Genomic DNA, 26889 nt, shown 5'->3' with positions numbered 1-26889 from the left:
TGCGAGTTGGGAGACACGTTTCTCCCCCCTGGGGTTAAGGGTTCACTGTTTTCCTTCCCCCTTTTCTCTTCTTCTTTGCCTCTTGGCTTCTCTAGTTAAGTTTGGATCAAGTTAAAAAAAAAAAAAAAAGTTTGTTTAATTAGAAGGTGTGGCTTGCAGGCCGAGCTGCTTTCCTTCCTCCTTCCTCTCTTGTCGGGCCGCTAGGGGTAAGTTTTGTTTTTTATTCTGTGTTGATTTTCTTCCTTCTAGCTTCAGTCTCCCAGCGCCTGGTTTTTCCTCAGGGGTGGGTGGAAGCTGGTGGTGCCAGCCTCTCCCCTCAGTGTCAGCGTCTGCCCCGCAGCCCCGCGAAGATTCTTTCCCCGGGGCCACTGCAGCAGGGAGGGAGGATTCCCCTGCTGCCATCCGGGGCTTGAGCGGGTAGTGCAGGCCTGGTTCTCGGCCCCCCCGCAGCACCCCTGCGTCTCTTTTGGCCCCCCCCCCCCCCCGCGGCGTTCTGCTTCTCCTCCCCCGGCTGCCATTATGCCACGGCCATCCCGATGTGCGGCCTGTGGCGAGCCGGGGTCGAGGGTATCGCGCGAGGGCAATTGCGCTCGGTGGGAAAGGCACCTCGGAGCCCCGGCGCACATTTTCCTTCTGCCCCTCAGCGCGGCGTGGGCTGGCCACTTCGCCGCCTCTGGCGGGAACGGCGGCCATTTTGAATCAGCACCATGCTGATTCTCAGGACTCTGAAGAGGAGGAAAGGGACTCCCGGGGCGGTGCACCCCCGATTTTGTTCCCGGCGGTGCCCCTCCCGGACCGAATCCCCTCAGTTGCATCCGAGTTCGGCCCCCCCTCGGGCATGCCGACCTTTTCGCCGGATTTTATTCTGCTTATGCATAATGCATATTTGCAGCGCCTGGAGGCGCCTAGACCTCCTTTCCCAGGTCTGCTCCGCTTGGGCACCGGACTTGGCGAGTGGGAGCCAAGGGCCCCCCCGGGCGGTCCCTGGGGTGCATTCTGCGGAGCCATCTCCAAACCAGGGGGGGGTTCCCCGGTCCTACCAGACGGGGACTCCCTCAGCGGCTCTGCTGGAGGGGGATGACCCGCGATCACTCCGTATCTTCCAGAGGGACTAACTGGACGACCTGATCCCGCAGATCCTACTGGAATTGGAACTGGATCCTCCACCGGAGCCCCCAACGCCGCCTCCTCCCAAAAGGGGGACCCAGTCCTGGTCGCTCTGCGACCACTGTCCCGGGTGTCCCCGGCGCATGCCTCCTTCCTGCAGCTCCTGGTTAGGGAATGGGATATGCCTGAAGCTTCTTTGAAGGTAACCAGGGCTACGGAAAAAGCTGTATCCACTCCCGGAGGACTTCCTGGAGTTAACCAAGGTCCCGAAGGTAGACTCCTGGAGTTAACCAAGGTCCCGAAGGTAGACTTGGCGGTGTCAGCGGTTACCAAAAGGACAACTATTCCGGGTGCAGGTGGCGCAGCACTGCAGGGCACCCAGGACCGTGAGTTGGAAGTTTTCCTCCAGAGAGTTTTCTAGGTCTCTGCCCTGGGTAGGCGGGCAACAATGTGTAGCTCTCTCACGCAGAGGGCTAGCCTTCGTTGAGTACAGCAGCTTCTTACATTGCAGAACCTGCCGCCCGAGGAAGCAGCCCAGGCGGACCGCTTAGAGTCTGCCACAGTGTATGGGGCGGATGCCGTGTACGACCTATTTCGGGTCTTGGCCAGGTCCATGGTCTCGGTCGTAGCGGCGAAGCGGCTTCTGTGGCTCCGTATCTGGTCAGCGGATTCTTCTTCCATGTCCAGCCTAGGACACGGGCCAGGGCCCAGCGTCGCTTCCGCAGCTACCGACAGGCGACGCCCCAGGTCTCAGGCTTGGCCCCGGTCCTTTCGTGGGCACAAACTCCAGGGAGGGTGGTTCAGCCCAGGGGATTCCCCCCAAATCCTCCCAATGATGCCAGAGCCACCCACTCCCCCATCCCCAGGATAGGGGGATGCCTCACTCATTTTTACGGGGAGTGGGCTGGCATCACCTCGGTCCAGTGGGTCCTCGATATCCTAAGGAATGGCTACGCCTTGGAGTTTGTCCGCCCCCCGAGGGACAGGTTCCTCTTCTCGCCCTGCGGATCGGATCTCCAGAGGCGGGAGGTACAACAGACTCTGGATCGGCTGCAGACCATAGGAGCCATAGCCCCCGTCCCCTTCGGCGAGGTTGGCTCGGGCCATTATTCCATCTACTTTGTTGTTCCCAAGAAGGACGGCTCTTATCGGCCAATCCTAGACCTCAAGGAGGTCAACAAGTCCCTACGGGTCACCCGTTTTCGTATGGAGACGCTGTGATCAGTCATTGCGGCGGTTCATCGGGGGGAGTTCCTCGCCTCTCTGGACTTGACAGAGGCCTACCTGCACATTCCAATCCTCCCGGCTCACCGGCGTTTCCTTCGCTTCAAGATTCTGGACCAGCACTTCCAGTTCCAGGCTCTCCCCTTCGGTCTGGCGACCGCCCCTCGTACGCTCACGAAGGTCATGGTAGTCGTGGCAGCAGCCCTTATGCGGAAGGAGGGAATCCTCGTCCATCTCTACCTGGACGACTGGCTGGTCCAGGCGAAGTCGTTGCTCCAAGGACAGGCGGCAGTCTCCAGAGTGGTTCCTCTCCTCCGTTCCCTGGGCTGGATCGTGAATTTTCTCCAAGAGTTCTCTCGTGGACTTTTTGGGAGCGAGGTTCGATACACGTCAGGGCAAGGTCTTCTTGCGGCCGGACAAAGCTCAGGCCGTGCGGGATCACATCCTACGTTTTATTACATTGCCAGAACCCACTTCCTGGGATTATCTTCAGCTCCTGGGCGTCATGGCCTCCACCATCGACCTAGTTACCTGGGTTTTCGCGCGACTTCGGCCTCTTCAGGCGGCTCTGCTCTCTCGCTGGAAGCCAGTCTCACAGGATTATCAGATGGTGCTCCCCCTCCCGCAGGTTGCCAGGTACAGCCTGCGGTGGTGGTTGGACCCGAAGCATCTCGCCCATGGCGTCTCCCTCGAGGTCCCCGACTGGGTGGTGATCACCACCGATGCCAGCCTTTCCGGATGGGGGGCAGTATGCGAGCGGAGCACAGCGCAGGGGACGTGGACTAGGACACAAGCCTTGTGGCCGATCAATCGTCTGGAAACCAGAGCAGTGCGCCTGGCGCTCCTCCGATTTCTCCCGCTGGTACAGAGTCGGGAGGTCAGGATACTCTCGGACAACGCCACCACGGTAGCGTACATCAATCGCCAGGGGGGCATGAGGAGCAGACAGGTTTCACTCGAGACAGCATGTCTAATGGAGTGGGCAGAAGTGCATCTGATGCGACTCGCCGCCTCACACATCGCGGGAGTAGACAACATTCAGGTGGACTACCTGAGCCGGCAGCAACTAGATCCGGGGGAATGGTCCCTCTCCGCAGCGATGCAACTTCTCGTTCACCGGTGGGGCGCGCCTCACCTGGACCTGATGGCGACGTCCCGAAACGCCAAGGCCCCCCGCTTCTTCAGCAGCAGGAGAAAGCACGGAGCGGAGGGAGTAGACGCACTGCTGCTGCCGTGGCCGTGTCACATTCTGCTCTATGCGTTTCCTCCCTGGCCGCTAGTGGGAAAGGTCCTCCGCAGAGCAGAGCGCCATCCGGGTTCGGTTATTCTGGTGACTCCCGAGTTGCCCCGTCACCCCTGGTTTGCAGACCTACTCCTCCTGGCGGTCGAAGGCCCAGTCCGGTTTGCTTCTCCATCAGGGGCCGGTATTTTTTGAGCAGGCAGAACGCTTCTGTCTTGCGGCTTTGCTTTTGAGCGGCGTCGCCTCAGGCGCAAAGGATACCCTGAGGCGGTAGTTTCAACTCTGCTAAAGTCTCGGAAAGCCTCTACCTCGGTAGCATACGTGTGATTCTGGAAGATCCTTGAGGTGTGCTGCTCCACTCATGGTACCCGTCCCATGACTGCTTCGGTTCCCCAGATCTTGCAGTTCCTTCAGGACGGTCTTGATAAAGGACTTGCCTACAATTCTCTGCGAGTGCAGGTGGCTTCCCTTGGTTCCCTCGTGCAGGGTGTCCGTCCCTCTCTTCAGTCCCAGCCGGACATCGCTCGGTTACTAAGGGGGGCGAAGCACTTGCGGCCCCCGGGTCCCTCCTGGAGTCTCAACCTGGTCCTTCGGGTGCTGGCGGAGCCTCCTTTTGAACCCCAGCGCAATGCATCTCTCAATGATCTCACCCTCAGGACAGTTCTTCCTTGTGGCCATTTGCTCTGCACGTCACTTCTCGGAGCTTCAGATGCTGTCCTGTAGGGAACCCTACCTCCGTTTCTCTGACTCGGGTGTCTCCCTCCGCACAGTTCCTGCCTTTTTTGCCTAAGGTGGTATCGGCTTTCCACTTGAACCAGACGGTCGAGCTCCCAGCCTTCTCGCCCGACGAGCCAAAGTCTCTCCGTCTCCTGGACGTTAAGCGCACCTTGCTCCGCTACTTGGAAGTCACCAATGTTTTCAGAGTCTCCAATCATCTGTTACTCTGGTCGGGGCCGAGGAAAGGGTCCCAGGCTTCCAGGACGACGATTGCAAGATGGCTGAAGGATGTCATCGCGTCCGCCTACATAGGAGCGGGGCGGATTCACCCATAGGGCGTCATAGCTCACTCTCTCCGTTCCCAAGCAGCCTCCTGGGCAGCAGTGAGATCTGCCGAGCGGCAACTTGGAAATCGCTGCACACGTTCTCGAGACATTATCGTCTACACCTGGCGTCGTCGGCCTCCGGACACTTTGGCGACCAGGTTCTCCGAGCAGGGCTTTCAGGGACCCACCCGGAGTAGGGAAGCTTGGGTATATCCCACCGTCTGGACTGATCCTGGTACGTACAGGGAAAAGAAAATTATTCCTTACCTGCTAATTTTCGTTCCTGTAGTACCAAGGATCAGTCCAGACGCCCACCTCTATGATTTCTCTGGGATCTAGGCTTTCCCTGCTCAGTCTGTTCTTTTAGTTCTGGGAACTGTTGGTCTTTTCAGATCTCAGCTTAGTGGTCTTAGCTCTTTTTTGCAAGTTGTTCTGATTGCTATCCGTGGCCTTACAGTTTGAATTTTGTGGCTTAATGCCTGTTTAGAGTTACGTACACTTGATCCATTCTTATGCTTATTGTTTAAGGACTCTAGTTGGGGCTTTGATATTCTCTATACTGAGCTCCTGCAGAGGGTGCACTGACTTATATGCTTACACCCTCCGAAGTCTGTTCTGACTCCATCTGCTGGACGGGGGACATAACCCACCGTCTGGACTGATCCTTGGTACTACAGGAACGAAAATTAGCAGGTAAGGAATAATTTTCTTTTTCCCACCAAATCTCTATAATGCCTGAGATGTGAACATCCCTTCAGTGGTGGATGAACCCTGAGGTTCTAACAGTAGGTGTCTCACTGCATGTTTCTCTGCGTTAAGTGATACTATCTACCAAAGCTTCCACCTGGGGGTTGGGAGAACATACCGGGAACATGGTCTGAGGCAGAGAGGAGTCTGTAAATCAACCTTCTGGAGCTAGAAGTTATACGTTATGTACTGGCTTTCTCTCATTTGCTCTCAGGAAAGAGAATCTTGATCCAGACAGACATCACATGGTTGTGTTCTATGTGAACAAACATGGAGGCATGTGTTTGTATCCCTCTGTGAGGAGGCCCTCAAAATCCTTGTCATGGGCTGGTCATCCCAGTGTCCATCTTAAGGCAACTTGACCTTTCCGGGAGTACAGAATATAATGGCGGACTGTCTCAGTAGAGTGCTGTAAACTGAACGAGTGGTCCTTGGATAAAGGGTGATGGAGGACTTGTTTAGTCATTGGAGAACTCTGGTGTTCAATCTATTAACTTCAGAGGACAGGAAGGTCGAGAAGTTCTACTGCATGCAAAAACAACTCTAGTTCCTAATGCTTTTGTTCTAGATTGGAGCGCTGGTACACTATATGCGTACCTGTCAATCTCTCTCATTGCCAGGACTGTCCAGAAGGCTCTGCTGGACCAGGCGAGGATAATCAGCAAAGCAGCAGCCTAGCCACAGTAAGTGTGATATCCGTACCTCATCCATCTGTCTAGTTGGTCTCTGATTTCTTTGGGGATATCCACAACTCTCATCATATAGGAAGACAGCAGGATTTGCCATCTGAATCAGCCATCTCTGGCACTGATGGCGTGTGTATTGAAGGCACAGTATTCTCCTCCTTACTCCTTTCTAATGAGATGGAGAACATGCTGATTTTGGCTAGAAAGCCTACAACCACAAGATCCTGTGGTTTCAAGTGGGAAGAGGTTCTTGACATGGTGTGGGACCAGCCAGCTAGATCCTTTCTTCTCTGGCCCAAGGGATTTACTTCCAATATCTATTCTTTCTCTCATTCACAGGCCTCAGCACTTCTTTAATTAAGGTTCATCTCCACATCATTGCATCATGTCACCAAGAAGTGGAAAGAGCCCTGATCTGTCTCCACCCTCTAGTATTAACGTTCATGAAATGTATGTGGAATTCTAAGCCTCCAGTCAGTAAAGCTCATCGTAGACCTAGCTCAAACCATGAAACTTCCTTTTGATTCTCTCAAGTCAGTGGACTTGAGGTTTTTCACCTGGAAAGTGTTTTTTGTTGCCATTACTTTGGCACAAAGGGTTAACAAATTATAGGCTGGTTTCATGTTCACTGTATCTTCAGTTTTATCACAACAGGGTTCTGCATACTCCTTCTAAATATCTTCCGAAAGTGATGTTCATGTTCCACATTAACCAAGCTATTGTGCTGCCAATATTCTTTTCAAAATCGCATACACACGAGAATCAAATTTGCAGATGATACAAAATTATTCGGAGTAGTTAAATCACAAGCAGATTGTGATAAATTGCAGGAGGACTTTGTGAGACTGGAAAATTGGTCATCCAAATGGCAGATGAAATTTAATGTGGATAAGTGCAAGGTGATGCATATAAGGAAAAATAACCCATGCAGAAGTTCCATACTAGGAGCTACCACCTAGGAAAGAGATCTAGGTGTCACAGTGGATAATACATTGAAATCGTTGGCTCAGTGTGCTGCGGCAGTCAAAAAAGCAAACAATGTTAGGAATTATTAGGAAGGGAATGGTAAATAAAACAGAAAATGTCATAATGCCTCTATATCGCTGCATAATGCCTGGTCGCTGCATCTCAAAAACGATATAGTTGCGATGGAGAAGGTACAGAGAAGGGCGAGCAAAATGATAAATGGGATGGAACAACTCACCTTTGAGGAAAGGCTAAAGAGGTTTGGACTGCTCAGTTTAGAGAAGAGACGACTGAGGGGAGGATATGATAGAGGTATTTAAAATCACGAGAGGTCTAGAATGGGTAAATGTGAATCTCTTATTTACTCTTTCGGACAATAGAAGGACTAGGGAGCACTCCATGAAGTTAGCATGTAGCACATTTAAAACTAATCGGAGAAAGTTCTTTTCACTCAACACACAATTAAACTCTGGAATTTGTTGCCAGGGGATGTGGTTAGTGCAGTTAGTGTAACTGGGTTTCAAAAAGGATTGGATAAGTTCTTGGAGGAGAAGTCCATTAATGGCTATTAATCAAGTTTACTTAGAAAATAGCCACTGCTATTACTAGCATCAATAGCATGGGATAGACTTAATTTTGGGGTACTTGCCAGATACTTATAGCCTGGATTGGCCACTGTTGGAAACAGGATGCTGGGCTTGATGGACCCTTGGTCTGACCCAGTATGACGTTCTTATGTTCTAACAGGCTGTTCACTGCTTGGCTGTAAGAGGGCCCTACTTTAACGAAAGAGGATTCAACCTCACCATTAAGCTTCTCAACTGTTGGTGTCCTTTGATCCCAATAGATTGGGAAGGACAGTTGCTAAACAAATTGTTTAATAGGCTAATGGACTGATAAGCACTGGTTGGCTTACAGATTAGACAGTCAAGGATCATCAAGTGAGAGCTATGACTCATCTCAGGGCCACTTATATTGAAGACTTATGCAAAGCTGCTATTTGGTCTTCTATTCACACCTTCATGTCCCACTGCTATCTAGAAAGCATGCACTGAGCAGACAGTAACTTTGGACAAGCAGTTCTGTGCAGCATGTTCACAAGTAGTCCTCTCTCCATTTGGTGGGATCAGGTTGTCTTTTAAGTAATTGCTTTGCAATGCAACCCTCAGCTTGATACTTCCCACATGTTATAGCTGATTTGTGCCTGCTTGTTGATGGAGAAAGCAAGTTTGCTTACTTGTAAACAGGGTTCTCCCTAGACAGCATACTTAAATACCCACCTCCTGGAGAGTTGAAAGCCATGGAAGAGACTGAGGAGCTCCAAGTCAATATGCATGCATGGGAGCTCCCGCGCAGGCTTAGTAAGAATTTTACTAAGCTCTGAGAGCTGGGTCAGTGCTGTTCGATGACGTCATCCATGTGATATGGCTAATCCGTCCTGCTATCTATGGAGAACTCTATTTACAAGTAAGCAAACTCGTTTTTCCTCTCACCACCTCCTGCTATCCCAGCAGGGGCAAATGAAACTTCATCAGCCTGGACTGTAATCAGCCAGTTTTCCCTGAACTAGAGTCTTCCTCCAGCTACCCAGTCTTTTCCCATAAAACGCAAAGAACTAAAGGGTTTGGTGCATTCACACGACACAGCCATTTCAAAGCCTATCTTCGCTAATAAGTGAGCTCTGATTCTCTCTTATGTCACTTATCACCAAGTGCGGTACCTGTGTATTCTGTTCACCAGGCTGAGACATCTGAAACATACATGAAAACTTTTTTGAAGGTTTCATGGCCCTGTGCACCTTTTGAAACCCAGCCAACAACTAGGTGTCTGTGGAAGGTTTAGTTCCTCTGTGAAAAGACCAGTTGTTGCAAGCTGCTTATAGACTCCACTGAGCAGATTCCATGAGCTGCTTCTGTTAATGCAGAGAATTTAGTTTTTTGGGTGGCCATTGATATTTCAACCAGACTCCGCTTATGAGTTGGAATTAGATGAGGTGAGACAATAGCTTTTTTGGGAGAGTGATAGAACTGGCTGTCTATGGAAACCTTGGAGTCTTGGCTTAAGAGTGAGGTTCATTCTTGTCATGAAGGTGCACAACAAAGCCATTTGGAGATGCTACTTTATGAAAGGGTCCTTCAGAATCACTGACCTCCCGTGTTCATATTTTGATTCAGCAGACTATCTATTAAATGGTTTTCCCATTTTGTATATCTAGGAAAAAAGCTTAATACATCTGGCCCTAGGTTTTTCCACATACATTCACCCTCCCTCTTTCCTTCCACCATCTGTGACCCTTGTTCTCTTTTCCTTTACCATTTTTCTGTATCTTTGCATCTCCCCTTATATTCATCACCATGTCTTCCTTCCCTTTTCTTTCTCCCCAATCTGTTATCCTCTTTCTCTATTGTATTTATTTTATTTTAATAACTTATATTCATCAGTATTCATCGTGGATAACAAACCACATACCCAATAAAATGGACACCAAAACAAAACAATACAGTTAAAACAATAAAAGAGAACAGTATTAATCACCAAATGCTTATATTTTTAAAAAATGGTTTTATCCTGCGTGCGGAATTTCAAATAATCTCGTTCCCTGTACGTACCTGGATCAGTCCAGACAGTGGGTTATGTCCCCAATCCAGCAGATAGAGTCAGCACAAGCTTTGAGGGGGCGTATCCATATATACTACTACCCCCTCTGCAGGAGTTCAGTATCTTCTGACTCCAGCAGATGCGAGTAGGGGAATCAGGCTTCCCCTCCTTTTCCTTTTTCTTCACTTTCTTGCTCGATTATGGCTTCTTGTTGTCTTTTTCTGTGGATCAAGTTTGTATTAAGTTTAAAAAAAAAAAAAAAAAAAAGGCAGAGTTCTTTCAACTTCTGGGGAGTGGCTTATCTTCCTTGTCTCTTCTCTGCGGCCTTGCTGTTTATTTCTCATTGCAGCCAGGGGTAAGTTTGTTTTTCCTTTGTAGTTTTTTCCTTCACAGCTCAGCCCCTGGTGCCCGCGAAAGCCGGTGGAGCCGGCCTCTTTGCTCTTTACTCCCTCACCCGCGGCCATTTTACAGCTCCTCATGGGCTGCTGAGCCATTTAGGGAAAGATGTCTGGGGCGGGTCGTGTGGCCGGGAAGGCCCCCCCGCGGCACCCTCCTCTATTTTCGGACAGCGGGCAGTGCGGGCCGACCGGGCCCCCCCGCAGCGGTGCTTTTTGTGCGCGTGGCCCCCCCCGTGGCTTTTTCTTTTCTCCTACAGCGATCCCGATGCCGCGGCCATCCCGCTGTACGGCCTGCGGAGACCCGGGGTCCCGGATTTCCCGGGAGGGCATCTGTGCACGATGCCTTCCCGGGGGGGAAGGTACCTCACAGTCCCTGACTGATTTCTCTTTTTTTGCCCGGGCGGCGCGGGCCGGCCACTCAGCCATTTTTGGCGGGAACGGCGGCCATTTTACATTCTGAGCGCCCTGAGGCGCAGGCCACGAGGGGGAACGGATCCCTGGAGGCCACGAGGGAGAACGGAGCCCTGGAGGACTCTACCAGCGGGGGTGTTCCCCCGATTTTGGTGCAGGAACCAAGCACCCAGGGCCAGGGAGCAGGAACCACGCCGCCCCCGAAGCGCACCCGAGCAGGCCGGGGTTCTCTCCGGAGTTTATCCTGCTCAATCATACCGCTTATCTGCAGGGGCTGGAAGCACCTGTGGGACCCCCCCCCCTCCTAATATCCCTCGGATGTCGCCCTCAACGCCGGCCCCCCCCCGACCCTTCGGGAGTGGGGGCCTCCCGCCTTCCTACCCGGGTCCGATCCACGCCTGCGCCAGTGGGGGCGGTGCCAGACCCAGCGGGACATGGACTTGACCTCCCAGACGGGGGACAAGGGGACGGCACGCAGGAGGGGGGTGATCCGCGTACCCTACGCCTCTTCCAGAGGGAAGAGCTGGACGACCCTCATCCCGCAGATCATCCAAGAATTAGATTTGGACCCGCCACCAGACCCGCCTGCCCCAGTAGCTCCCACTGTCGTCACTTCTTCAAGGAAGGGAGATCCTGTCCTGGCGGCACTCCGGCCGAGGGCTCGGGCTTTTCCCATTCATGACTCGTTTTTACAACTTCTCACCAGGGAATGGGACACCCCGGAGGCCTCCCTGAAGAGCAGCCGGGCTATGGAAAAGCTGTACCCGCTCCCCGAAGATTTTCTGGACCTCATCAAGGTCCCAAAGGTGGACTCCGCAGTGTCGGCGGTCACGAAGAGGACGACTATCCCAGTGACGGGAGGTGCGGCGTTGCGGACACACAGGATCGTAAGTTGGAAGTTTTCCTTAAGCGGGTTTTCGAGGTCTCCGCTCTGGGTATGCGGGCGGTGATGTGCAGTTCGCTTGCCCAGCGGGCTAGTCTCCTTTGGGTGCAACAACTCCTCACGTCTCAGAACCTGCCGTCCGATGAGGCTGCCCAGGCAGATCGGCTAGAAGCCGCAGTGGCGTATGGAGCGGACGCCTCGTACGACCTTTTTCGGGTCCTCGCAAGATCCATGGTTTCGGTAGTGGCAGCACGACGACTACTGTAGCTACGCAATTGGGCGGCTGATACGTCCTCTAAGTCGAGTCTGGGCTCTCTTCCCTTCAGGGGCAAGTTCCTCTTCGGGGAGGATTTGGACCAGATCATCAAGTCCCTGGGGGAGAACACTGTTCATTGGCTGCCGGAGGATAGGTTTTGACCATCCAGAGCATTTTCTTCTTCTCGGACCAGAGCCAGAGCTGGTGGGCTCCTGGTCGCGCTCCTTTCGCGGGCGTCGGCCCACACACACTACTCCCGGAACCGGGAACCCCTATACCAAGTCTTCACAATGATGCCAGTCTCGCCCACTCCCCTGTCCCCAGGATTGGGGACCGACTAACGTATTTCTACGCGGAGTGGGCACGGATCACCTCGGACCAGTGGGTCCTGGATACCATAAAACATGGCTACGCATTGGAATTTGTCCGCCCCCCGCAGGGAAGGTTCATCTTTTCCCCCTGTGGCTCGGACCTCAAGAGAGGAGCGGTGCAGCTGACTCTGGACAGACTCCGGGAGATAGGCGCTATTGCGCCCGTGCCCTTCGGAGAGGTGGGCTCGGGCCACTATTCCATCTATTTCGTCGTACCAAAGAAGGACGGTTCCTTCCGGCCTATCCTAGACCTCAAGGAAGTCAACAAATCCCTTCGAGTCGTTCGGTTCCGCATGGAAACGCTCCGGTCAGTGATTGCGGCGGTGCATCGGGGGGAGTTCCTCGCCTCCCTGGACTTAACGGAGGCCTACCTGCACATTCCCATCCGCCCGGACCACCACCGTTTCCTTCGTTTCAAAATTCTGGACCAGCATTTTCAGTTCATGGCTCTCCCGTTCGGATTGGCGACGGCGCCGCGCACCTTCACCAAGATCATGGTAGTCGTGGCGGCAGCTCTCCGGAAGGAGGGCATCCTGGTTCATCCTTATCTGGACGATTGGCTCCTCCGGGCGAAGTCATTCGATCATGGACGCTCGGCGGTGACTCGAGTAGTACGGTTTCTACATTCCCTGGGATGGGTAGTGAACTTCTCCAAGAGCTCCCTCATGCCCTCGCAACGCTTGGGTTTTTTTTGGGGGGCGACCTTCGACACCCTACTGGGCAAGGTTTTTCTGCGCCAGGACAAAGCTCAATCCTTGCGGGATCACACACGACGGTTCTCTGCGTTACCAGAGCCCACCTCCTGGGACTACCTGCAACTCCTGGGAGTGATGGGGTCCACCATCGACCTTGTACCTTGGGCTTTCGCGCACCTCAGGACCTTACAGTGGGCGCTCCTCTCCCGTTGGAAACCAGTATCGCAGGACTACCAGATGATTCTCCCGCTCCCGCAGAATGCCAGGGACAGTCTGGGCTGGTGGTTGGATCCGCCGAACCTGGCCCGTGGCGTGTCCCTCGATCTGCCAAATTGGGTGGTGGTGACCACCGATGCCAGTCTAGCAGGTTGGGGTGCAGTCTGCGATCGAAGCGCCACGCAGGGGACGTGGTCCACGGTGTAGGCGAAGTGGTCAATCAACCCTCTGGAAACCAGAGCGGTCCGGCTAGCTCTGCGACATTTCCTCCCGCTTCTTCGGAACCGGGAAGTCAGAATCCTATCGGACAACGCTACCACCGTGGCCTACATCAACCGACAAGGAGGCACGCGCAGCCCGCAGGTCGCGCTCGAAGCGGCGCTGCTGATGCAATGGGCGGAGTGTCATCTCGTCCGGCTAGCGGCCTCGCATATCGCCGGTGTGGACAACGTCCAGGCGGGCTTCCTCAGTCGGCAACTGCTGGACCCCGGAGAGTGGTCTCTCTCCGACAAAGCGATGCAACTTCTCGTCCATCGGTGGGGGGCCCCCCACTTGGATCTGATGGCGTCCGCTCTCAACGCCAAGGCTCCACGCTTCTTCAGTCGCCGGAGAGAGCGCGGCGCGGAGGGAGTGGATGCCCTGGTCCTCCCGTGGCCGCCACATCTTCTGCTCTACGCTTTTCCACCATGGCCCCTGGTGGGCAGGATGCTCCGCAGAATAGAAAGCCATCAGGGGACCGTGGTTTTTGTCGCCCCAGAATGGCCCAGGCGACCCTGGTTTGCGGACCTGCTACAGCTGGTGATCGACGGGCCAATCAGGCTGGGGCACCTCCCCCAGCTCCTACATCAGGGCCCGGTATTTTCGAGCAGGCAGAACTCTTCTGTCTTGCGGCCTGGCTTTTGAGAGGCGCCGCCTCCGGCGTTGGGGCTACCCAGAGGCGGTAGTATCCACGCTATTGCGGGCACGAAAGACATCGACGGCGGCGGCCTATGTTCGAATCTGGAAGGTGTTCGAGCTGTGGTGTACCAGCCAGGCCACGAGACCCGCTAAGGCTTCTGTACCTCAGATCCTTCAGTTTCTACAGGCGGGGGTGGAAAAAGGGCTCGCCTATAATTCACTACGGGTTCAGGTGGCCGCCCTTGGTTCGCTGTTGAGCGATGGGGGCTCTCTTCTACAGTATTCTGACATTGCTCGTTTTCTCAAGGGTGTCAAGCATATGCGTCCTCCGTTACGGGACCCTTGTCCCTCCTGGAGTCTTAACCTTGTGCTTCGCTCCCTGTCGGGATCACCGTTCGAGCCGCTGCGCAACGATAAAGGATCTCACTCTCAAGACTGTATTTCTTGTGGCCATCTGTTCCGCTCGACGCATCTCGGAGCTGCAGGCTCTGTCGTGTAGAGAGCCCTATCTCCGTTTCTCCGACTCTGGAGTTTCGCTTCGCACCGTTCCCTCCTTCCTTCCGAAGGTGGTTTCTGCATTCCATGTGAACCAGACGGTGGAGTTGCCATCCTTCTCTTCCTCAGAGCCGAAGTCTCTCCGTCTCTTGAATGTCAAGCGCACTCTGCGCCTCTATCTGGCGGCTACAAATGAGTTCCTGACCTCTGACCATCTCTTCGTACTCTGGGCCGGTCCTAAGAAGGGGTCTCAGGCCTCGAAGACTACCATTGCCAGATGGCTGAATGCCGGCATTGCTGCTTCCTACATTGGGGCGGGTCGGACTCCCCCACCCGGAATCGTAGCGCATTCTACACGTTCTCAGGCGGCTTCCTGGGCGGAGGTTCGCTCGGTATCCTCGCAGGAAATTTGTAGGGCAGCCACCTGGAAATCGTTACACACGTTCTCGAGGCACTATCGTCTGCACCTCGCCTCTTCGGTCTCTGGACACTTTGGCGAGCAGGTTCTCCGAGCAGGCCTCGCAGGACCCCACCCGATTTAGGGAAGCTTGGGTACATCCCACTGTCTGGACTGATCCAGGTACGTACAGGGAAAAGAAAATTATTACTTACCTGCTAATTTTCGTTCCTGTAGTACCATGGATCAGTCCAGACGCCCACCGCGTTTGGGTTCTTGATCCTGCTCAGCTCTGCGCTACTTCTTGCTCGCAGTGTTCTGTGTCTTCACAGTCGTTTCTTTTCGCTGTTTTTCACAGCTCCCTACAAGTTGGTAGGATGTTTGCAGTTACTTGTTGCGGTTACAATTGTTTTCATTATCTTTTTCCACAAACTTGATCCTTCGGGGGTTTCTACTCTGGCTTTGATATACTCGATACTGAACTCCTGCAGAGGGGGTAGTAGTATATATGGATACGCCCCCTCAAAGCTTGTGCTGACTCCATCTGCTGGATTGGGGACATAACCCACTGTCTGGACTGATCCATGGTACTACAGGAACGAAAATTAGCAGGTAAGTAATAATTTTCTTTTCTCCACGCTCATGTAATGACAAAGAATTCCATAAGGAAGGGGCTATCAAAGAAAATGCCCTAGATCGTGTCCTTTGCAAAGGACAGATATTTCCAGAGGGCAAAGCAAGCATTGATTGAGATGAAGATTGCAAGCTATGGGTAGGAACGTACTAAAAACAGTTTGTCAAACAAAAAAAAATTCTCCTTAGACAGTTTTATGAATTAACGTTAACAACTTGAAGACTATTGTCTTATCTATAGGCAACCAATGAAGGTTTTTCAAAAATGGAGTAATACTTATCCCCCATGGAAGCCCAAACATTACCCTTACTGACATATTTTTCATAAGATGTAATACATGAATCAAATATTTTGGTAGTCTTGCAGATAAGGCATTACAATAATCTAAATCCATCCCACTAGAAACCATCCCACTAGAATCCATCCCACTAGAAACCGGAGTCCCTCAAGGATCCGCACTATCGGCAATCCTATTCAACATATACCTACTACCTCAATGCCAACTTTTCAAATCTCAACGTCAACTTACTTCCTGTACGCAGATGACATACAGATGATCATTCCAGTAACAAACACCATAGAGAATGCTCTGATACTCTCAACCAAGCTCATTAATTAAATTAAAAACCTTCTAAATCAAATGAAATACAGACAAAACTGAACGTATGCTAATTGAGAAAAACAACTCTGGAGACCAACAGAATCCTTCCATAATCATAGACAACAACCTCATCAAACTAAAAGAAATTGTGAAAGATCTTGGAATTTGGATAGACCCAGAACTCAACCTGAAAAAACACATTGCAATGAAAATAAAAGAAGGCTTCCACAAGCTATCAATTCTCAAACACCTCAAACCACTACTAAAACAACCCGATTTCAGAACAATTAATGTCATAATGCCTCTGTATCGCTCCATGGTGAGACCGCACCTTGAATACTGTGTACAGTTCTGGTCGCCGTATCTCAAAAAAGATATAGTTGCAATGAAGAAGGTACAGAGAAGGGCAACCAAAATGATAAAGGGAATGGAACAGCTCCCCTATGAGGAAAGGCTGAAGAGGTTAGGGCTATTCAGCTTGGAGAAGAGAAAGCTGAGGGGGGATATGATAGAGGTCTTTAAGATCATGAGAGGTCTTGAACGAGTAGATGTGACTCGGTTATTTACACTTTCGAATAATAGAAGGACTAGGGGGCATTCCATGAAGTTAGCAAGTAACACATTTAAGACTAATCGGAGAAAATACTTTTTCACTCAACGCACAATAAAGCTCTGGAATTTGTTGCCAGAGAAGGTAGTTAGTGCATTTAGTGTAGCTGGGTTCAAAAAAGGTTTGGATAGGTTCTTGGAGGAGAAGTCCATTAATGGCTATTAATCAATTATACTTAGGAAATAGCCACTGCTATTAATTGCATCAGTAGCATGGGTTCTTCTTAGTGTTTGGGTAATTGCCAGGTTCTTGTGGCCTGGTTTTTGGCCTCTGTTGGAAACAGGATGCTGGGCTTGATGGACCCTTGGTCTGACCCAGCATGGCAATTTCTTATGTTCTTATGTTCTTATTCTGCAATACTTGATATTTTCAAGCATCGACTATTGCAACTCGCTCATGATAGATCGTAATCCCTATAAAAATCCCTATAAAAAATCCCTATAAAAGAATCAATCTCAAAAACAATGGAATACTGGGACAGTTGCCTATTAGAAATTAAACTTCTCCTCAACAGTCTAAACCTTGTACTCAATGCTTCGAAAACAGAATTCCTGCTCATATCGCCGGAAAACAATAACACACTTCCTAAACCACCCACACTCCTTCAAACAACCCACGTAAGAGACTTAGGAGCCATCCTAGACAATCGTCTCAACCTCAAAACATTCATTAACCAAACCACCAAAGATTGCTTCTACAAATTACATATCCTGAAAAGAATAAAACCGCTGTTTCACACTCAGGACTTCAGAACAATCTTGCAAGCAATAATCTTTTCCAAACTAGATTATTGCAACTCATTACTATTAGGCCTCCCAGCTTCTTACACCAAACCTTTACAAATGGTTCAGAACTCTGCAGCCAGAGTCCTTACAAATTCCAGGAAAATTGACCACATTTCACCTATTCTCAAAAACCTCCATTGGCTTCCGATCCACTATAGAATCATGTACAAAACCATTAACATCATATACAAAACTATCAACCAACACACGCAACTTGACCTACAAATACCACTTAAAAAATTCACCTCCGCCAGGCCTATCAGGGAACACTACAAAGAGTCACTCCAAATTCCAAAGGCCAAAACCTACCAACATAAATCCTTGAGTCTCAGAGCCTTCTCATCAGCAGGTCCAGCTCTCTGGAACTCGATCCCACCTGATTTGAGACAAGAGCCATGCTCTTTAACATTTAGGAAAAGACTAAAAACTTGGCTTTTCAAAAAAGCATTTCCAAGCCTTGAATAAAACCTCCTCTCACTAGCACTAACTCGTATGCAATAATGGAATGTAAACACGAATCAACCAACCTCAAACCCTCTCTCACTAATTCCTGCTGAATATTTATCATACTATTACCATTCACAACTGTCATATTTATTCATTTGATTACCTATGTACCGTTTCATAGTCTTATTTTTTCACTTGCTATTCTAATGTATCAATAGGCTGAAATGTAAATATTGTGCTGTTCAATTTCTCCCCTTTCATCCCAAGTTTATTTTCCTTGTTTTTTGTAACTTTCCCTCTCCCTTTTTCTGATTCACTGTATTTAAAGTTCAAGGTTCTTATTGAAAATATTGTTTTTTACGTTACGTTATGCTTTACACTCCTTGTTATTTGTAAACCGGGTTGATGTGATGCCTATCATGAAACTCGGTATAACAAAAACAATAAATAAATAAATAAATAAATAAATGATAGGACTTCCCAAAACAACCTTACGTCCCCTACAAATACTACAAAACGCCACTGCCCGAATCCTCACCAGTCATAAAAAAAACAGACCACATTTCCCCTGTCTTAAAAGAACTACACTGGCTACCTGTAGATAAAAGAATTGAATTCAAAATACTATCAATCATTCACAACGCAATTCACAACAATGACTGTCTGCCTTAACACACTAATACAAAAACTCCACACCCAACGCAACACCAGATCTTCAAACAAAGCACGTCTTGAAATCCCACCAGTAACAACCACCAAACTTACCACAGTAAGAAAAAGAGCTTTCTCAATAGCTGGACCACATCTCCGGAACTCCCTACCTGACAGTCTGACTACAAAGCAACACAAAAATATTCAAAAAGCTACTCAAAACATGGCTTTTCAAACAAGCCTACAATCAAGATGTCAATACACCCGTAAAGACAATAATCCCCCACTACTCAACCAGCCACCTAATATCTCTCACTACACCTCAACCATACCTCTCTAATATCTCATAACATACTGCCAGACTTATCACTCAACCCTCAGTGTTACTCAATGTTAATGATTATTATATATTACTATTTCCTGGCGTGTAGCCAGATGGACTCAGTACGAATGGGTTAGTATCCGCGTGCTAGCAGTTGGAGACGGATCTGACTTCAGCACGGGGTATATAGCCCCACAGGAAGCGCAGCGATTCAGTAATTTCCGTCTCCAAAGCAGTTTGGAGTGCCTGCACGCTGTTCAGCGTGCTTTCCAAGACTACTTTAATTTTTTCTCTTTTCTTTTCGTTCTAGTTTCTTCTTTCCCTGTCTCCTCGACTCTTACGCCCCGCGCTCCTCAGGGGACGTTCTGTCCGTTCCCCCCAGTTGAGCTTCCCAGGGTGACTACCGTGGTCCCCCGGAGGTGAAAGTCCTCGGTCCGGCCGAACCGCAGCAGGGGCAGAGCCCCCCGGGGAAGACTCGGATGGAGCTTCGAGGCCCTCGGTCCCGGCGTGGACGAGGTAGCGGGTGCTGTTCCTCAATCGCGGTGGTGAACGGTACTGGCCCTTTCCCCCGCAGCCGGAGACCGCCTGAGTTCCAGCCCGGGAGCGCCGAAGATCTGGTAAGGCGTACGTCTCTTCGCCCAGGTCTCCGAAGCCTAGAGGATCGGCGGCGTGGCAAGCCGTGGAGGACGCCATTTTGTGGCCCAATTCAGGTATTCCGCGCCCGTAATAGGCGCGGCTTTCTTCCTCCTTATGCGTATATGGTATTGTTTTCGCATATTGGCTGCCACCGTGAGTATTTGCCGCATAGTATTGAAAGCCAATTGCATGCCATAGAGCGTATATTGCTAAACGGCTTACTGCTGATTGCCTATTGCCTACCATTAAGCGTATATTGCTCTGCTTAAGTGCTGATTGCCTATTGAATGCCATTAAGCGTATATTGCTAACTGCTTAAGTGCTGATTGCCTATTGAATGCCATTAAGCGTATATTGCTCACTGCTTACGTGTTGATTGCCTATTGAATGCCATTAAGCATATTCTTACTATTGTGCGCCTGTTGTATTCGGCGCCTATTGCTGCCGCATATTATTATTGTGCGTTCGCTGTATTAAGCGCCTATTGCTGCCGCATTTCTTCTTGTGCGCCTGTTGTATTACGCGCCTATTGCTGCCGCATTTCTTCTTGTGCGCCTGTTGTATTCAGCGCCTATTGCTGCCGCATATTATTACTATTGTGCGCCTGTTGTATTAAGCGCCTATTGCTGCCGCATATTATTGCTATTGTGCGCCTGTGGTATTAAGCGCCTATTGCTGCCGCATATTATTGCTATTGTGCGCCTGGTGTATTCAGCGCCTATTGCTGCCGCATATTATTACTATTGTGCGCCTGTTGTATTAAGCGCCTATTGCTGCCGCATATTATTACTATTGTGCGCCTGTTGTATTAAGCGCCTATTGCTGCCGCATATTATTGTGCGCTTGTTCTATTTGGTATGGATCAGCACGCAGCCGCATCCTCAGCGGCGCAGCCGCTTGTCTCAGGCATTTCAGCCCTTGGCCTCTGCTCTGCATGCCACCTTAGGGCCACACGCAGTACTGCGCCAGACTCACTCTGTGCCCAATGTGAGGCGGCAGGGGGACCCTCCAGCCAGGACCAGTCTCAGCCGCAGTTTCTTGACAGTTCCCCTGGGGCTACCCCGGATTTGGGGGGCAGTCTTGACCATTCGGGAATCCCGGGGAAGCTTGTACCCCGGCGATTCGAGGCTGCTTCCATTTCCTGGGTGGATCTCTTTAAGGGGATTCATGCCTTCGTCCAGATGCAGACGGCTTCCCATCCCGGCCCTACTGTCCCTGTTGCTCCGGTGGTTCCTGCTGTTGCTGCGGTTCCTGCGGTGGCTGCGTCTGCGGCGCCTGCTGCGGCCGCCGCTACGGTGGCAGCACCTAGGGATCCTGTGCCTGGACCCTCACGGCCTTATCGGGAGTGGGACCTCCCGCCTCTGAACAGTCCAGATCAATCGGACCAGGAGGTTTTGCCGGACGAGTCAGACCTCCCGGATGAGGGGGACCTCCCCCCGGGGATTGAGCCATATAGAACCATGAGGCGGTTCTTCCCTAAGGAGGACCTCTCGGACCTCGTGACTCAGTGTCTGGCGGAGTTGGATATCACTGGTCCCAGTGCTTCGGTACCTTCTGCACAGAACCCCCTGCTGGAAGGTCTTCGTCCTACTGCTCGCCATTTTCCTTTCTTGCAGGCAGCTCAGCAACTCATAGATTTGGAATGGGCGGCGCCAGCGGCTTCCTTCAAAGGGGGCCGGGCCCTGAAAGGCATGTACCCATTGGCACCGGCTCTCCAGGACCTGCTGGCATGTCCTCAGGTGGACGCCTTAATTAGCGCTGTGGTCAAGCGCACTACTATTCCAGTGGAAGGGGGGACGGCCCTCAGGGAGCCCCATGACAGACGAATGGACACCATTCTGAAACAAACTTTTGAGGTGGCAGCTCTTTCTTTGCGGATTGCGGCCTGCTGCACGGTGGTGACACGTGCCTGCTTGTCTCAGGTCAGGAACAACGCTCCAGCGGCTGACATGGAGTCCGCTCTTTCCTTCCTCACCGATGCCGCCTCGGATTTGGTTCGCACTACAGCTAAGGGGATTTCATCCTCCGTAGCCGCCAGGAGGCAGCTCTGGATCCGGCCATGGTCAGCTGATGCGCCTTCGAAGTCTCGTCTCACCAGGTTACCCTTTCAGGGCTCGTTTCTGTTTGGCAGTGACCTTGATAAGCTAGCCACTACCTGGGGTGCCTCTCCTGTGCCTAGACTTCCAGAAGATCGATCCAGGAGGGGACAGCGCTCCTTTCCACGGCCCTACAGGGGCGGGAGTTCCCAGCGCTTTGTTCCGTATAGGGGGCGCTATCAGGCGACTCGTCCTCCGGCCAGGAATCAGTCCTTTCGGACCAAGCAGCGCAAGCGGGGGGCTGGCCCGGGCTCGGGCCCCGGTCGCGCCCCGCAATGAGAATTTGCCGATTCATCTGGGGAACGAAGCCATAGGGGGCAGGTTGACCCTCTTCTACCCCAGATGGGTCGAGATTACGTCGGACCAGTGGGTCCTCGCCGTTATCCGGGAAGGATATTTTCTGGATTTTCATCATCTTCCTCCGGACAGGTTTGTGGAATCTTCATGTCCCCGGCACAAGACGGCAGCGTTAGAAGCTACCCTGGCGAGGCTCCTGTCCTTGAACGACATCCTCCCAGTACCTGCCTGGTAAGTGACTTCTGGACACTATTCCATTTATTTCATGGTTCCCAAGAAAGGGGGCACTTTTCGGCCTGTGCTGGACCTCAAGTCAGTCAATCGCTACTTACGAGTACCGAGGTTTCGCATGGAAACTCTGCGCTCTGTCAAAGCCGCAGTCCAGCCCGGAGAATTCCTCACGGCATTAGACCTGTCAGAAACATATCTTCATATTCCGATCCATCCGGATCATCAGCGCTACCTGCGCTTCAAGGTTCTGGGCCGCCACTTCCAGTTTCGGGCTCTACCCTTCGGGTTGGCCACATCCCCACGGACTTTCACCAAAGTGGTAGTAGTGGTGGCAGCGGCACTCAGGCGGGAAGGGATTCTGGTCCATCCCTACCTAGAAGACTGGCTGATCAGGGCGAAATCTCGAGAGGAGAGCCTGCGGACGACCGGCAGAGTGATCGCCCTTCTGGAAAGCTTGGGCTGGGTAATCAACCTCAGCAAGAGCTGCCTACAGCCTTCCCAGTCAATCGAGTATCTGGGAGTGCAGTTCGACACTCGGGCGGACACGGTCAGTCTTACGCCCAAGAGACAGTTGAAGCTTCGACAGCGTATCCAGTATCTGATGGGTGCCAGTCGGCCCATAGCCTGGGATTATCTGCAGGTTCTGGGTCTCATGGCCTCCACCCTGGAAGTGGTGCCTTGGGCGCGGGCCCATATGAGACCTCTACAACATTCCCTGCTCTCTCGCTGGAGCCCCCGTCGACGGGACTATTCCACGCGCCTTCCTCTACCGGCCAGCGTTCGGACCCAGCTGCGGTGGTGGTTGCAGTCCAACCACCTGAGCAGGGGGTCGAAGATGTCCTCGCCCACGTGGACCTTGCTCACCACGGATGCCAGCCTGAGCGGCTGGGGAGCACATTGCGAAGAACTCACCGTGCAAGGGTGGTGGAACAGAGAGGAGTCCACGTGGAACATCAATCGCCTGGAGGCCCGGGCGGTCCGATTGGCATGCCTGCGATTCGCTCACAGACTGCAGCACAGAGCCGTCAGAGTGATGTCCGACAACGCCACCACGGTGGCCTACATCAACCGGCAGGGCGGAACCAGAAGCCGACAAGTCTCTCTGGAGATCGCCCCACTGATGATTTGGGCAGAAGCGAATCTGCAGGACGTCTCCGCTGTACACATTGCCGGGAAGGACAATACCACAGCAGACTTCCTCAGCAGGGAACGCCTAAATCCAGGAGAGTGGCAGCTGTCCCCCGCAGCTTTCCAGATGATTGTCGATCACTGGGGGATTCCGGCCATGGATTTACTGGCGGACAGGTCCAATGCTCAAGTCCCCAGTTACTTCAGCCGCAGGCGCGACCCGTTCTCACACGGAATCGATGCCCTGGTCCAGCCGTGGCCTCCAGGGACTCTACTATACGCGTTTCCTCCGTGGCCTCCGCTGGGCGCCATCATCCACAGGATTCAGACGCACCGGGGCCTAGTTCTTCTAGTGGCACCAGACTGGCCCAGAAGACCCTGGTATGCGGACATGAGACGACTACTGGCAGGGGACCCTCTTCCTCTGCCTCCTCTCCGGGACCTTCTACGTCAAGGTCCCATCCTCCACGCGGATCCAGCTCAATTCTCTCTTACGGTCTGGCCCTTGAGAGGGCTAGCCTGAAGAAGAGAGGTTACTCGGGGCCCGTGATTAATACACTCCTCCGAACTCGCAAGTTTTCCACATCCCTCACCTACGTCCGGATCTGGAGAGTATTTGAAGCATGGTGCGACACTCATGGCACCAATCTACATGCCTCCACCATACCTATCGTGTTGGATTTCCTGCAGGATGGGCTTCAGAAGGGTCTCTCCCTCAGCTCCATCAAAGTTCAGGTTGCGGCACTGTCTTGCTATGGTCCCAGGAGGGATGGCAAGACCATCGCCAAGCATCCAGATGTTTCTCGTTTCCTGCAAGAGGTCAAGCATATTCGTCCGCCACTAAAGTGGCCTGTGCCCTTATGGAACCTTAATCTTGTTTTGGATTTCCTCGCGGGATCCACCTTCCGACCCCTTTGGGGCTTATCTCTCCGGTCTCTCACCTTGAAGTTGGTGTTCTTGCTGGCGGTGTGCTCCGCACGACGCATCTCTGAGCTACAAGCACTGTCCTGCCGTGAGCCCTTTCTACGGATCACTCCGGAAGCTATCCATCTTCGGACGGTTCCCTCCTTTCTCCCTAAAGTGTTTTCACAGTTTCATCTTAACCAAACTATCTCCTTGCCTACCACGGTAGGTTTGAAGAAATCTGAAGAAGGCCGTTTATTACGCCATCTCGACATCGGCATATTGCTGCCCAGGTATCTGGACGTGACACAAGACCTGCGAAAGACGGACCACCTGTTCGTCCTACACAGCGGGAAGAAGCAAGGTGACGCAGCCTCTCGGCCCACCATTGCCCGCTGGATTAAAGAAGTTGTCAGAGCAGCCTACGTGGAGGCTGGGAAGGCTCCGCCTCTACAGGTTAAGGCTCATTCTACCAGAGCGCAAGCAGCATCTTGGGCTGAATCCGGGATGCTGTCGCCGACAGAAATCTGTAAAGCAGCGACGTGGTCCTCCCTTCATACCTTTTCCAGGTTCTACCGTCTGGATGTCCAGGCCAGGGAGGACTCGGCTTTTGCAAGGGCGGTACTACATGGTCCTCAGGCAGCCTCCCGCCCCGGCGGGGAGTAAAGCTTTTGTACATCCCATTCGTACTGAGTCCATCTGGCTACACGCCAGGAAATGTTTGGATTACTTACCTGGTAATCCCCTTTTCCTTAGTGTAGACAGATGGACTCAGCATCCCGCCCAGCTGCCTGTGTACATGGGTTTCACCGATTCCAGGTAAGCCATGGCATTTGTCTTACATACGGGCATACACTCGACCAGGTGTCAGCGCCTTCCGGTTGGGACTGCTGGCGGTCTCCAGCCACTGTCAATCGGTTAGGGGGGTCCTGTTTTCACTTTTTCACTTTTCACTGAGCGTCAGTACACACATCCATAACAGCTTTTGCAAGGAAGATTACTGAATCGCTGCGCTTCCTGTGGGGCTATATACCCCGTGCTGACGTCAGATCCGTCTCCAACTGCTAGCACGCGGATACTAACCCATTCGTACTGAGTCCATCTGTCTACACTAAGGAAAAGGGGATTACTAGGTAAGTAATCCAAACATTATATATCATTATTTATTTATTATTTTTCACTTATATTTATTCATCAATCAACCTAAATGGTTACGCAGTGTTACCCATTGTGACTCAATGTCACTCAATGTTTCTAATGTCACTCAATGTTTCCAATGTCACTCAATGTTTTCTAATGTTTTCCATTGTTACCTAATGTTAATCAGTTCCTTGATGTTTTAATGTAAATCGTTGTTACAATTGTAAACCGGAGTGAAGGATGACACCAAACTTCGGTATATTACAAACATTCAAATAAAATAAAAAAATAAATGATTCTCTACCTTAGTCTGTGCTCCTTTATCTCTCTCACTCTCTCTCTGTTTTCTCGTCCTCTCAGCGTTCTCTGTCATCTTTGCTCGATCTGTCTGTCTTATCTGTATTCTCTCTGCTCGGTTTATAGTGTGTGGAACAACTTCTGGTTGGAGGCCATCACTTGTTGATTTTCCTGACGAAGCCATTCACTGGATCCTGGGGCCTCTCGTCTGAGAGCAGGCAATGCTTGGAGCTGGTCCTCGATGCGTTACAATCTGGAGCTGTTCCTGATGTGCTGATAGTACCTGTGGGGCTCTCATACGACTCTGTTCCTGCCCTTCCCTGCACGGTAAGCACAAATGCAGTTACAGTGCAGTGTCTGAGGGGAGGGGCTAGAATTAATAAGATGGACATGCATTGTGCAGTGAAAGCAGTCCCAGAGATGGTAGGCTGAGTATGCTTGTTATACTCCACAGCCCCATCATGGCTCAGAAGTGATAAGCTTAGTATCTCTATGCTGCTCCACAAGCCTTTTCTTGTCCCAGAAATGACAAGTTTGCTATCCCTGTGCTAGCCTGCATGTCTCTTACAAGGAGGCCAATGCAATACAGTGCGCTCAGCCGAGTGCACTGTATAACTTGCACTCCACGAGTTAAATAGGCGCTAAACCACCCCCTAATGCAATAGGGGGATTAGCGCCTATTTAACCCGCGTTGGACGTGGAGTGAATGCAATAGCGCTCATCACATGCAAATGCATGTGAATGAGGCTATTATTCATTCCACATGCAAAAAAATAAATGTGCGTCTGAGATGCACATTTATCGATCAGCTATTAACGCCTATCTGGAGCAGGCGTTAATAGCTTTTCTTAAGTAAAAAAAATAAATAATTAACCGGCCATCTGCCAGTAATGAAAACTGACGCCGAGCGCATTAGGAAAGCGGGTGCTGACTTTTCAGCGCCCACTTTCCGCGCTTTATATTGCATCGGCCCCAAGGTGAGATGTCCAGTCCTAAAGGTGAAAAGCTCTGTATCCCTGTTCTGTTCCTCTGAATCATCTCTTTCTGTGCTATCCAGTTGTGCCGGTTCCTGGATCCAGCCAGTCCTTGGGATTGAGAGGCTTTTGGTCCTCAAAGTGGGAAAACTCCCCATTTATTCCATCAGTATGTGAGGTTGACTTTGAATTCTATGTCTTGGACAGCGCACCACCACCCCTGCTGGTTTCTGGGCTGTGCTTTTCGCTGCTGTCCGGATGCTGTTTCGGCAGTTTGGATGTATCCGTATAGACTTTGCACAGCCGTTTTCTCTGAAGGTAATTCCCAGTATTTTGATTAATTGTCCTTGAGTGTGCCAAAGTTAAGCAGAGAGAATTCCTTTATAAGGCTACTGAATGTTTAAAGATGTAAGCATCTGAGATAACTAAGGTCATTTCTGGGGAGAGCTTAGTAGGCCTAAAAACTATGGGGCGGATTTTGAAACCCCTGCGCGCGCCGGCGCGCCT

At 51.5% G+C, this 26889-nt stretch overlaps 1 protein-coding gene across 3 annotated transcripts in view; it reads left to right on the top strand.

Moving 5' to 3' along the window:
- GPAT2 (glycerol-3-phosphate acyltransferase 2, mitochondrial) overlaps window positions 1–26889 on the top strand; it is a 462570-nt gene that overhangs the window by 228235 nt on the left and 207446 nt on the right. For all 3 annotated transcript variants that reach the window (XM_029604447.1, XM_029604446.1, XM_029604448.1), the window contains exons 10-11: window positions 25535–25735; window positions 26590–26700. In XM_029604447.1, the coding sequence (XP_029460307.1) occupies window positions 25535–25735; window positions 26590–26700 (312 nt within the window). The remainder of the gene's footprint in view (window positions 1–25534; window positions 25736–26589; window positions 26701–26889) is intronic.

The sequence above is a fragment of the Rhinatrema bivittatum genome, chromosome 5 (assembly GCF_901001135.1).
Source record: "Rhinatrema bivittatum chromosome 5, aRhiBiv1.1, whole genome shotgun sequence".
NCBI lineage: Eukaryota > Metazoa > Chordata > Amphibia > Gymnophiona > Rhinatrematidae > Rhinatrema > Rhinatrema bivittatum.
The sequence above is the reverse complement of the archived record's forward strand: the minus strand, read 5'-3'. Positions and strand labels throughout refer to the sequence as shown.